Source organism: Platichthys flesus, chromosome 24 (genome assembly GCF_949316205.1).
Source record: "Platichthys flesus chromosome 24, fPlaFle2.1, whole genome shotgun sequence".
NCBI classification, from domain to species: domain Eukaryota; kingdom Metazoa; phylum Chordata; class Actinopteri; order Pleuronectiformes; family Pleuronectidae; genus Platichthys; species Platichthys flesus.
The window spans coordinates 245,596-259,455 of NC_084968.1; the positions used below are offsets into that span (position 1 = coordinate 245,596).

The window sequence follows — 13,860 nt, forward strand, 5'->3', positions numbered from 1 at the left end:
GACTCATCAGGAGCATATGCCCAGATGTTGTCGGGAGTGCATACACACTACTGAGTCACTTTATCAGTTGCCGTGATGAAATTCTTCGATTTTCAGCGTGGTATGAATCAAGCCCTCAATGGGTTGATGATTGGGTTTCAATTGACCGTTGTTATGTCATTTTGTTCTCAAAAAATTATAAAATGAATATACGTAAACATTTTCAACTTGAATAATTTGTTATCAATGATGTGTGATCAAAGTGTGCCCTTCATTTCTTTAAACATATATACATACACTCAACAAAATTATAAATGCAAGGTTTCCTTTTGTGTACACAAAAGGCGTATTTCTCTTTAATTTTATAAACGGTCAAAAAAATTCTCAGGGGAGCTAACCCATGTGCTCGTCGGCCTCATCAGGGCCTTGACCTGACTATAGTACATTGTCATAATTTTGATTGGGAAAATAATAATAATAACAATAACAGTTCCTGGTTTTCACTGTATCAGGCAGATGCCAGACAGCGGGTAAGGCATCGGTTGGGCAAACAGTTTCCTGACTTCGATGTTGTCAACAGAGTGGCCAATGGATCCTCAGGCATGAATTCCCGATGCTGAAAACATCCCAGTTCTTGCATGGCTTGCATACAAACCCGACGTGTCACCTACTGAGCATGTTTACGATGATTTGGATTGCCGTGTTCGTCAGCATGTTCCTATTCCTGCCAATTTGCGAATTTGTGTTGAACTGCGTCAGGCAAATGGTGGTGATACCAGATACTGACTGGTTTTCTACCGTCCCCTCCTTAAAAAACTCTGTGAAACTGTAGGGTGGCCTTTTATGACCAGTCGTATTTTACTTACAACTTTTTAATTGGTATATTTTGATATGTCACACATTTCTTTCAACAAACAGATTCTGGCAATTTGAAAGATATAAGCCTTTTGTTGCATAGAGAAAAACCCTATATCTTTTATTTCAATTCATGAAATAAGGAAGTGAAAACGAAACTGTTGCGTTTATATTTTTAGTGCGTGTATTCACATACACATGCATGGTTGTTTTTAATACTTAAGATTTTGCAGATGATCCAAACACAAATGAGTGTTCTTCAAAAACTGAAATAGTAGGCGATAAAATTCAGTGTTATATATTGTCTAAGTCAGGGGTGTCAAACTCATTTTAGTTACGGGGCCTCATACTGCCCACTTTGATCTCAAGTGGGCCAGATCAGTTAAATCATAGCATAATAACTTCGTACCTGCCCTTTTTTTTTCACCGCCGCCGCCAAGCCCCTCCGCCCTGGACGACGTTGCGTCGCTCAGGGTGGGGAGGTGGGGGGGCGTGGCGGCGGCGGATATCAACATGAAACCAACATAACGGGGGGTTCAACCCATCTTGGACCTAGGAGTCTGACGCACGCATTGAAAGTGAAAGTTAAGGGCCAGCGCGCGCCGGCTGAGTTGGGATTCCAGCCCCCAAGGGCTCCGTGCACACCACCACATACCCCTGAACCACTTCGCATACCCCGTACCCCAGTTTGGGAACCGATGGTCTATGGCAGGGGTCACCAACCTTTTTGAAACTGAGAACTACTTCAAAGGTACTGAGTAGTACGAAGGGCTACTTGTTTGATACAAACTTCCTGAAAAAAAAAGTTGCAAAGATCACCTTTTAATAATAATAATAATTTATGTGAAGAGACTGTGTGATCACGTCAATGTTAATTATTTCTCACAATAGTTATTAACAATGATTTCCACAACAATGATGGTAGAAACAGATACATAAAAACATGCAACATTTTTTTCTGTAATCTGTTTAAACTTTGCTTAAATTCACATCAATTGAAGTACTCTTGGTGACATTTGTTACTACATTCCTCAATAAGACTGTTCTTTAAAAAAAAAAAAATATGACTTGGGTGTAATGTTTCTAAGTGTAAAAGTTTTCTCCTCATGTCCTCCTTCATTCACTGTGAACCCAAGCGTAAGGAAGGCTAAATCGTACTTTCTTTTCAACTTGGTTTTTAAACACTGTGTCTTGTTTGTCCCTGACCGGCAGCTTCACTGGAACATGCTCTGATCTCATCAGAATCAGAATCAGAATCAGAATCAGAATCAGAATTCTTTTTATTGCCTTGTATATTTTCACATACAGGAAATTGCCTTGGTGTGGTTGGTGCACTTTACAAACAACAATATAAAAACAACAATATAGAGCAATATAAACATCAATATAAAAAACAACAATATCGAAAAAATAATATATACAGTAAATGTGTTGTGTTCGGTTTTAAGGTGCAAAGATTGGTGGTAGTGCCAATAATGTAGTGTTATAAATTATGTGCGAGGGTGGGGGGGGGGGGGGGGGGTCAGCAGAGTCAGTGTGATGGGGGGGGCTTGTTTGTGAGCCCCACTGCCATGGGGAAAAAACTGTTCAGGTGACGCGAGGTTTTAGTCCTGACGGCCCGGAACCTTTTCCCAGATGGAAGTCTCTGGAACAGGTGGTGACCGGGATGGGAAGGATCAGCGATGATCTTGCCTGCTCTCTTTCTGGTCCTGGAGTGGAACAGGTCTAGGAGAGCCGGCAGGTCACAGCCGATGACCTTCTCAGCTGACCGAATGATCCGCTGCAGTCTGCCCTTGTCCTTGGCAGTGGAGGCAGCGAACCAAACGGTGATGGATGAGGTGAGGATGGACTCAATGATGGCTGTGTAGAACTCAACCATCACTTTCCGCGGCATGCTGAATTTCCTCAGTTGCCGCAGGAAGAACATCCTCTGCTGGGCCTTCTTGGTGATGGAGGTGATGTTCTCCGTCCACCTCAGGTCCTGTGCTATGATCGTCCCCAGGAATCTGAATGACTCCACTGTTTTAACTGGGGAGTCGCACATGGTGAGGGGGGCGGTTTGGGCTGGGCTCCTCCTGAAGTCTGCCACCATCTCTACAGTTTTTGAAGCGTTCAGCTCCAGGTGGTTCTGGCTGCACCAGGAAGCCAGGCTGTTAACTTCCTCTCTGTAGGCGGCCTCGTCCCCATTGGAAATTAATCCAATAAGGGTGGTGTCGTCGGCAAACTTCAGGAGTTTGACAGAGGGATGGCTGGAGGTGCAGTTGTTGGTGTAGAGGGAGAAGAGGAGAGGAGAGAGCACACAACCTTGAGGGGCTCCAGTGCTGATGGTCCGGGTGTCAGAGACAAGCTTCCCCAGCCTCACGCGCTGCTTCCTGTCGGTCAGGAAGTTGGTGATCCACCTGCAGGTGGGGTCAGGCACGCTCAGCTGGGTCAGCTTGTCCCGGAGAAGAGCTGGAGAGATGGTGTTGAATGCGGAGCTGAAGTCCACAAACAAGATCCTGGCGTAGGTGCTGGGGGAGTCGAGGTGCTGGAGGATGAAGTGGAGTCCCATGTTGACTGCATCGTCTACGGACCTGTTGGCTCTGTAGGCAAACTGCAGCGGGTCGAGGAGGTGGTTGGTTATAGTTTTGAGGTGGGTCAGCACGAGTCGCTCGAAGGTCTTCATTACTACAGAGGTCAGGGCGACTGGTCTGTAGTCATTAAGGCCTGTGATCCTCTGCTTCTTGGGAACGGGGATGATGGTGGATGTTTTCAGGCAGGCGGGTACAACACATTCAGCCAGTGAGGTGTTGAAAATGTCCGTGAACAATGGAGAAAGCTGATCCGCACAGTGCCTCAGTGTAGAGGGGGAGACAGCGTCTGGTCCAGCTGCCTTGCGGGGGTTCAGTTTCTTCAGGAGCTTATTTACATCTCTCTCCTGAATTGAGAGAGGTGTGAAGGGGGGGATGGAGGTGATGGGGCAGTCTGGGGCCATTTTGTGGGGGGGGCTAGTGTCTTTGTCCAGGCTGGGGAGAAGAGGTGTGATAGATGCGGGGGGGGTTTGAGAGGGTCTATCGAATCTACAATAAAAGTCATTCAGATCGTTGGCAAGTCTCAAGTCTTCCACAGAGTGGGGGGATTTGGTCTTGCAGCCAGTGATCACACGAAGGCCCTTCCAGACAGACGAGGAGTCGTTGGCTGCAAACTGTTGTTCCAGCTTCTTTGAATACAGTCGTTTGGCCTCCTTAATCTCCTTAATCTCCTTGCCAAACGAGTATTTAATTAGTCTGAACCTATCCATGTCCCCACTCTTGAAGGCCACCTCTTTCATGTGTGTGTCTCTGAGCGAGTTAGTGGGGGCGGAGCCCCGGGGCCTGTGCGTGTGTGCTGTCTTGAGACACACACACACACATTTATCACTCCTGGTATTTCATGATGGCCTGATAAGATGATGATTAAACAAATTAACTTATGTTTGACACCCCTGGTCTAAGTGTTTTCTTTCTCAAAAGACATATTGAGACTTCAGTATACTGAATTTACTGGGTTCATTTTTTTAACAAGTAGATGAAATAATATCTATAATGCCTCTTACGCCAGGGACACACCAGAGGTGGAAGCACCACGAAGTGCCACGAAATGCTGTCAGCTTCCTTTGGCGCCCATGTTAATCAATTGGGCAGCGATGGTTTCTATTCTATTATTTCCATTCACCGTGAGCGAATCTGGCCAGAAAACACTCAGAAAATATGATTTAATTTAAAGGATATATAAAATATATTATATATGATATAAATGATAAAATATACATCGCATACTTTTGATTTTCCTGCTGTTCTCCTGGAGTTTCAATTTCCCAGATTTTTCCCTCCACATGATGAAATTTCCACATCTGCCCATTCTCTGTAATTGCTTTTTAATTATGTACTTACACATTTGTCAGTTGTGTCTAAAAAGACAGACACACATAAGCACACAAGCAAACAGGAAGACAGAGGAGACCCCTACCCCAACACCACTTTATTGAAAAGAGCATATAACAACCAGCAGAGAAAGCAGAATCACGGGCTGACGGCCTCCGCCTCCGGTGTGTCCCTAGCATTAGTGTATCTTATGCAAATGAGAAGTACATGGATATGGTGAAAGACTGAGACAGACAGGAAGATAGAGACAACAATGTTACTGTACCTGGGAGCAGAGAGTGAGAATGGCCATCTGAACCAACTCTGCTGGCTTCTTTCCACTCATGTAATTACCTTGAAAAGAACAAGTATGTCACAATGTCACAAATACTGACATAAATTCTGAGTTAACACAACCGAATGGATCATCTTAATTTCTGTGTATAAATGCAACATAAAGAGGACAGTACATACCCTGATACAGTGTGGCCATGTGGTTGCTGAGGCTCCACAGGCCATACAAGGCACAGAGTTTGCTTAGCACTGGTCTGAGAGAAGCTGGCGTGGTCTGATCCATTGTCTGTTTATGAAATCTCCGGAGGCAGTTTTGTTCAATGTAGGCAATGGCAAGGGAACGACAGTAGTATACCTAAAACAAAAAAAGAACGGGGTGAATTTGTAGTGAGGAAATAGAAAATAAAGCCACTCTAATGCCACAGAGTTAATGGTTAAGTGGTACTTTTATGGTAATCAGTTTAAACAGCAACATGGGTCTGAGTTCAAACCCAGCTCAGAAACAATTCTGTATGGATTTTAAATGCTATTGCCTTGTTTCCTCCCACAGTCCAAACACATGCAGGCTAATTGAGACCCTAATTTGCCTGTAGGAGTGAATGTTTTTTTGACTGAGATTCTTCCCTGTGATAGACTGGCGACCTTAGGTGTGAACCTCTATGACCCAGTGTCAATTGGGATTAGCTCCAGCTGCAATGAAAGGATAAGCGGCCTAGCCATTGGACGGATTAATGGATATCATTAGTATCCAGTCTCAAACTAGAGCATACAGCCTAGGGATGAGCAAGTAACGCCATTATCTGTATCTGTATCTGTTCAACTTACTTAATTATCTGTATCCGCTATCGGGAGGGGGCTTACACTTGAAGTGGCCAGGACCTAACCAAAGGTTGCCATCCATGGAGGACCTCTACACCCAGCAGTGTAGGACGAAGACCAACCGGATCATTAAAGACCCCTATCACCCAGCCATAAACTGTTCTGCCTGCTGCCGTCTGCCGAAGGTACTGCAGCATCCAAGACCGCACCACCAGGCTCAGAGGCAGTTTCATCCCCCAGGCCATTAGACTTTTAAACTCCTCCAATCCATCATAATTCCACTAACACTGCACCTTAGCATATTTGCACCATTGCATTTTGCACTATTGCACACATTTGCACTATTGTTTTCACTCTGACTCAGCCAGTGGAGCTTGTGCAAGCCGCCTGGCTCTCACTCACTCACTCGGCTTGTGGAGAGGACCGCTAGCTCCGTGTGCATCTTGCCAGGCTGGGTGCACTGAACTTTTCATATTAGGGGAAGAGCTCTGTGTGTGGCTAGCCTGGAATGATGTGGACATAGCTATTTAATGAGGATTTTCCTTCATCACAAGTACAGTTATCGATTAGTAAGACTAGCTACAGTAGTTTGGATAACATTAGCCATGTTAGCTACAGCTAGCTCTTATCTCATCTCAGAGTGCAATTAGCTGAATACTTGAAGCATAGGTCCACATATCCTTTATCTGGAGTGATCTTTTCATATGCATCGCACATATTAAGAGAACAACACAGAGAGACACATATTAACATTCCTTTAATTAATGTACTTTGTTTCCCTGCACATCTTGGCCAGTCATACCACCTCTCACTGCTGCTCGTCCCAGCATAAACCCTCATCAGGAGGAAAACAAAGCCCACAACAAAAATCATTAAACTTAGCCAGAGACAGCTCAGTCTCAGCCAAGACTGCTTTGACCACTCCTCAGGACAAAGAGGAGCCCACACTACATAGGGGAGAGTGGGGTAATGTGGGACATTTTTTACATTTGCTCCCCTCTAGGCGAGCTTAACTCATATATCGGTAAAATGTACACATTTCCTATTAATTCAGGATGTTTTCTAGCAATTGAAATGATCAGAATGTCTTCAGGACAAAGGGCAGTGAAAATATGATTGATTTAAAAAAAGTGGTCTTGTGTCCAACTTTACCCCGTAGCCAGGGTAGAGTGGTCCACTTACTTTTTCCACTTTAAAACTACCATAACAACACATGTTGTAATAGTTAAAATCCCGAATGCTAGATTGACAACCACTAATATCGGACTAGTAACAAAATCATGGGGATTGGTCAATTAAGCACATTTATGATTATTATGATTCATGTGATCTCTTGCACACCCTAGCTTACCTTCACATTGTTTCTCTGTCCAATTGGCAGGGACAGGGAAATTGTTTTTCACTTAAGTTCACGGCACTTAACTGGAGCAAGGCCATGGAACTGGTCAGCTAGTTGTTTCAAGTGTTTGGAAGCTCCTCCTCCATCTCCTCTGTGAATATTCTCTTTACCTCAGCTACTGCACCCCAGGCTACTGATTTTACTTTCCCTTTCCCTTTACTTTATGAATCTTTTTAGGGTTGTCTTGTCAATATTTCCATCCCTTCCAGCTTTTTCCTGAGGACTTCTTTCCTTGTATGACCTCAGCGGCTGCACTCTCCATCTCTGTGAGGGGTGTTTGGCCCCAATTTGTCTTCCTGGTGTAGTTTCTTGGCGTGATGGCTTTTCTATAATGTTTATGACATTAAAAATAAAACATATATAATGAAATATAACACTCAAATATGTTTAAGACTAAACTTAACTTGTGCTTCATGGTGGGGTAAAGTGAGACACTGTCCCACTTTACCCCACAGCATTTGTCCCACTTTACCCCGAAGCCACAATTTTAGAAAAACAACATCTCTTATCAATTCAGGCTAATCTTCAGCTAGCATCAATCACATGGTTTTATATGTTGGAAGTTCATCAACATGTATGATATAGGTTTTTCTACCTGAATCAATTTGTTTTGACACAACAGTTGATTAAGTTCAAAGCAAGAAAATTTATTTTTACATGCAAAAAACTAATTTTTGTGAAGAAACATACTTTCCACAGCACCAGCACCAACTTCTCCTTCATTGCAAGGGGGGAATGGAAGGGGCTTTTAAAGATAATAGTCACATGACCACAAATGTGTTCCTTTGCCTAGATACAGGGGGTGTTTCACATCACCCGATGTCCCACATTACCCCGCTCTCCCCTACACTGTAATGTTCTGTATCACAAGCTGTGTTGATAATGTCGAAGTTAACAAACTTTTCCAAGTTTTTCAAAACAAGAAACCGTGGTTGACGACTGAAATACAATCACTCATCAGAGACCTCAACATTGCTTTCAGGTCTGGTGACAGAGCTCAGTACAATATAGCCAGAGTGACCCTGAGGAGAGGCATCTCCAACACCACAAATTTCAAGTGAGGTGAGCAACAAACCACATACCTAAAAACCTAAAAATGGCACTTACTCTATTCTTTATACATATGTATCAACACTTCTCTATCTATTGAACACTATTGCCCCCATGAATATGAAATGTTTTCTACCACATTAATTGCCTCTTGTATTTCTCCCATAAAATGTTTCCTTCCCCTTTACCACAAGGCTCCATCATCAGCAAAGAGCATCCGCCCAATATCACCCTGAGTTTGAGAACACATCATTTATCACAATGGAAAACAATATTGTACCAATGATACTGCCCTGAGGAGAACCATTTTCAACAATATATATTCCTGATGAAGCTGTCCGAATTCTTACTTGAATAAATCTATCAAATAAAGAGTCTCTGATCCAATTATACATTCTACTCGCTATTCCTATCATATTCAAATTAATCAATAATCTCTCCTTCCGAACCATTTTATATGCATTTTGTACATAAAAAAAACACTGCGATCACAGACCCTTTATTAACTTGTGCTTTCTGTTTCGAAGCATATAACCGGGTCATAAGATTATTTTCATATAAAACGCTAATCTTTTTTTAATTATCTTTCCCATTATCTTTCCTGTATGTGATGTAAGTGCTATTGTCCTATAGTTCATTGGATTTAATGGATCCTTCTTTGGCTTAGTATTAACCCTTCTCTCAAGAAATCCCCAAGGTCAGCTGATCTTGTCCTATCTTGCTCTCCTCAGTCAAGTTAGTAGGACTGATTTGAATAAGTACTTTAGCTATTATCTCTACCAAAATAAGATTTCTTCCCTTCTAAATGTGTCACATCCACCTCCTATTACATCTAGTAGTATATCCCATTGTTCTAAAATCCAAATTAGTTGAGTTTACAACAACAATTCTGTGAAACATTCACTGCATGATCAGACTGCCTCTGTATGCGAGAGAAAACATCTTCTATAAGATTTCTCCTCTGCTCTTATTTGAGCGTCAAGTGAACATGATAGCAGAGCTGGGACGTCGATGTTTTTGACCGTGGGCGTAGGATGTTTGGTTTGTTTTTTACCTTAATTCTTGTTTTAAGGTAACTCTGATTTGATCTTATTTTTTAACCTGTTTAACTTGAACCGTCACCTTATCGTGGTGGAGAGGTTTGCGTGTCCCCGTGAACCTGAGGGCTGTGTTGTCTGGAGCCTTGTGCTCCTGGTAGGGTCTCCCATGGCAGAGTGGTCTCAGGTGAGGGGCCAGACTAAGAATGGTTCAAAACCCTCAATGAATATCGACAAAAGAGGAGATGGGACCCAGCCCGGAGGAAGCCCGGGGCCCCCGTCTGGAGCTAGGCCCAGACGGAGGGCTCGATGGCGAGCGTCTGGTGGCCGGGTTTGCCACGGAGCCCGGTCGGGCATAGCCCGAACAAACTACGTGGCACCCCCCCTCTCTTCATCTCATGGGCCCACCACCTGTGGGAAGACCCGTTGGGGTCGGGTGCGTAGCCACATGGGTGGCAGCGAAGGTAGGGGGTCTCGACGGACCAGACCCGGGCGGCAGAAGCTGGCTCTGGGGACGTGGAACGTCACCTCGCTGTGGGGAAAGGAACCGGAGCTTGTGAGGGAGGTAGAGCGCTATCAGTTAGATCTGGTGGGGCTTACCTCCACGCACAGTCTCAGCTCTGGTACCGTACTCCTGGATAAGGGTTGGACTTTATTCTTCTCCGGAGTTGCCAAGGGCGTGAGGCGTCGGGCGGGTGTGGGGATACTCATAAATCCCCGGCTGAGCGCCGCTGTGTTGGAGTTTACCCCAGTAGACGAGAGGGTCGCCTCCCTGCGCCTAAGGGTTGTAGGGGGGAAAACTCTGACTGTTGTTTGTGCGTATGCACCAAACAGCAGCTCAGAGTACTCGGCCTTCTTGGAGACCCTGAATGGAGTCCTGTATGGGGCTCCAGTAGGGGACTCCGTACTTCTGCTGGGTGACTTCAACGCCCACGTGGGCAACGATGGAGACACCTGGAGAGGCGTGGTGGGGAGGAACGGCCTCCCTGATCTGAACCCGAGCGGTCGTTTGTTATTGGACTTCTGTGCTAGCCATGGATTGTCCATAACAAACACCATGTTCGAACATAAGGGTGCTCATAAGTGTACCTGGTACCAGAGTACCCTAGGCCGAAGATCAATGATCGATTTTGTGATCGTGTCATCTGATCTGAGGCCGCATGTTTTGGACACTCGGGTAAAGAGAGGGGCGGAACTGTCAACCGACCACCATCTGGTTGTGAGTTGGATCAGGGAGTGGGGAGAGCGTGGCCTAGGGGATAGAGTGGGTGCTCTGCAACAAGAAGGTTGCTGGTTCGAATCCCACTCTTTCCCATCTGCCCACTCCCACTCTTTCCCATCTGCATGCCTAAGTGTCCTTGGCAAGATACTGAACCCCTAAATGGCCCCTCCGAAAATGTTGAGTGTTCTAAAAATGTAAGTCGCTTTGGACAAAAGCGTCAGCTAAATGACATGTAATGTAATGTAATGTAATGTAATGGAGTGGGGGAAATTTCCGGATAGACCTGGTAAGCCCAAACGAGTAGTGCGGGTGAACTGGGAACGTCTGGAGGAGGCCCCCGTCCTAGGTATCTTCAACTCACACCTCCGGCGGAGTTTTTCTGGCATTCCTGTGGAGGTTGGGGGCATTGAGCCGGAGTGGGCGGTGTTCAAAGCCTCCATTGCTGAAGCTGCGGCGGCTAGCTGTGGCCTCAGGGTCTTAGGCTCCTCAAGGGGCGGTAACCCTCGGACACCGTGGTGGACACCGGTGGTCAGGGAAGCCGTCCGATTGAAGAAGGAGGCCTTCCGGGATATGATATCCTGGAGGACTCCTGACTCGGTTGCAGGGTACCGACAGGCCCGAAGGGCTGCAGCTGCTGCCGTGTCGGAGGCTAAGCAGCGGGTGTGGGAGAAGTTCGGAGAGGTCATGGAGAAGGACTTTCGGTCGGCACCAAAGTGTTTCTGGAAGACTATCCGGCACCTCAGGAGGGGGAAACGGGGAACCATCCAAGCTGTGTACAGTAAGGATGGGACTCTGTTGACCTCAACTGAGGAGGTTGTCGGACATTGGAAGGAACACTTTGAGGAACTCCTGAATCCGAATAACACGCCCTCTATGTTGGAGGCAGAGCTCGAGGTTGATGGTGTTTCATCGTCAATTTCCCTGGTGGAGGTCACTGAGGTGGTCAAACATCTCCGCAGGGGCAAGGCCCCAGGGATTGATGAGATCCGGCCAGAAATGCTAAAGGCTCTGGGTGTTGAGGGGCTGTCATGGTTGACACGCCTATTCAACATCGCGTGGGAGTCGGGTACAGTGCCAAAGGAGTGGCAAACTGGGGTGGTGGTTCCCCTGTTCAAAAAGGGGGACCAGAGAGTGTGTGCCAATTACCGGGGCATCACACTTCTCAGCCTCCCTGGTAAAGTCTACTCCAAGGTGCTGGAAAGGAGGGTTCGGCCGATCGTCGAACCTCAGATTGAAGAGGAACAATGCGGTTTTCGCCCCGGACGTGGAACTACAGACCAGCTCTTCACTCTCGCAAGGATCCTGGAGGGGGCCTGGGAGTATGCCCATCCGGTCTACATGTGTTTTGTGGATCTGGAGAAGGCGTATGACCGGGTCCCCCGGGAGAAACTGTGGGAGGTGCTGCGGGAGTATGGGGTAAGGGGGTCTATCCTCAGGGCCATCCAATCCCTGTACTCCCAAAGCGAGAGCTGTGTTCGCGTCCTCGGCAGCCAGTCAGTTTCGTTCTCAGTGGATGCTGGTCTCCGCCAGGGCTGCGCCTTGTCACCAATCCTGTTTGTGATATACATGGACAGGATATCGAGGCGTAGTCGGGGTGGGGAGGGGTTGCAGTTCGGTGGTCTGAGGATCTCGTCACTGCTTTTTGCAGATGACGTGGTCCTCATTGGATCATCGGCCTGTGACCTTCAGCACTCACTGGATCGGCTGGTGGCCGAGTGTGAAGCGGCTGGGATGAGGATCAGCACCTCTAAATCTGAGGCCATGACTCTTAGCAGGAAACCGATGGATTGCTTACTCCGGGTAGGAAATGAGTCCTTAGCCCAAGTGAAGGAGTTCAAGTACCTTGGGGTCTTGTTCGCGAGTGAGGGTACTATGGAGCGTGAGATTGGCCGGAGAATCGGAGCAGCGGGGGCGGTATTGCGTTCACTTTACCGCACCGTTGTAACGAAAAGAGAGCTGAGCCGCAAGGCAAAGCTCTCGATCTACCGGTCGATCTTCGTTCCTATCCTCACCTATGGTCATGAGGGCTGGGTGATGACCGAAAGGACGAGATCACGGGTACAAGCGGCCGAGATGAGTTTTCTCAGAAGGGTGGCTGGCGTCTCCCTTAGGGATAGGGTGAGAAGCTCAGCCATCCGTGAGGAACTCGGATTAGAGCCGCTGCTCCTTCACTTAGAAAGGAGTCAGCTGAGGTGGTTCGGGCATCTGGTAAGGATGCCCACTGGGCGCCTTCCTTGGGAGGTGTTTCATGCACGTCCAGTGGGGAGGAGACCTCGGGGAAGACCCAGGACTAGGTGGAGAGATTATATCTCAACACTGGCCTGGGAACGCCTCGGGATCCCCCCGTCAGAGTTGGTCAATGTGGCCCGGGAAAGGGAAGTCTGGGGCCCCCTGCTTGAGCTGCTCCCCCCGCGACCCGACCCCGGATAAGCGGATGAAAATGAGATGAGATGAGATGAACTTGTGCATCACCTTGTGTCTCGCTGCTTTCAGACATGCGCTAAAGACACATTTACTGAAAACTTCCCAAGAGACTGCATGTGAGAATGCAAATGTACTTCAAAGTTTTTCAAAAGTTTCTACCTGAACACAGTGTGTGTACTTGTACAAATATCTTTGTGAGGACCATTTTGAGCCTACAACCTACAGTGTGTGCACTTGTGTATGTTACCTGGCTGTTGTTAGAGGTCTCAAACTCATCCTTGGATAAAGCCCTCTGCTGTTCTAGCCTCTTCTGACTCTCTTTCAACAGGAAACACACCAGCCAATTATATGCTGCCAGTGGCACTGATTTGAAAGACAAAGATATTGATAAACCTTGTCATTTATGTTAGACACTTTCTTTTCTCATCGACATTGATATTTAATTGATTGCTCTGCAGTTGAACAGATGTTTCTGTCAATACCTTGTTATCTCAAGTTTAAATTTTTACAATGAACAATGTTTTCTGAATTCTAGTTTTGTCAAAAAAAAGTTTGTAGTAAACATTAATCCAATCTGCACCAGCTGAAATAATAAAATACCTGCAGAGTCCATACACTCCTCCATTGCTGTTGGTGTAAATTTGCTTCCCAGAATCTTCTGGAAATCATCAAGGAAATCCACACTATGAAAGGGAGACTCAATCCGCATACCATCTGTAACCAGACAATACAGAATTTGATGCTGTACAAACTAATCAAAGATTTCATGTCAATTCATCAGGCATTATGAAACTGATAAGCCAGTCAGCATGAAAGGCATGTGGAGCCATTATGTGGCTGTGTTGTTGTTTCAACTAAGGTCTATGTATAGATGTAATTGTACTTACATTTGGTTCAACA

At 46.1% G+C, this 13,860-nt stretch overlaps 1 protein-coding gene across 3 annotated transcripts in view; it reads right to left on the reverse strand.

Moving 5' to 3' along the window:
• acox3 (acyl-CoA oxidase 3, pristanoyl) overlaps positions 1-13,860 on the reverse strand; it is a 43,612-nt gene that overhangs the window by 6,190 nt on the left and 23,562 nt on the right. For 2 of the 3 annotated variants that reach the window (XM_062384376.1, XM_062384375.1), the window contains 4 exons: positions 13,561-13,674; positions 13,208-13,323; positions 5,190-5,364; positions 5,002-5,069 (listed from right to left, as the gene is read on the reverse strand). In XM_062384376.1, the coding sequence (XP_062240360.1) occupies positions 5,002-5,069; positions 5,190-5,364; positions 13,208-13,323; positions 13,561-13,674 (473 nt within the window). Of the gene's footprint in view, positions 1-5,001; positions 5,070-5,189; positions 5,365-7,179; positions 7,554-13,207; positions 13,324-13,560; positions 13,675-13,860 lie in introns of those variants that run through there. The other variant, XR_009920234.1, reaches the window with a different exon arrangement.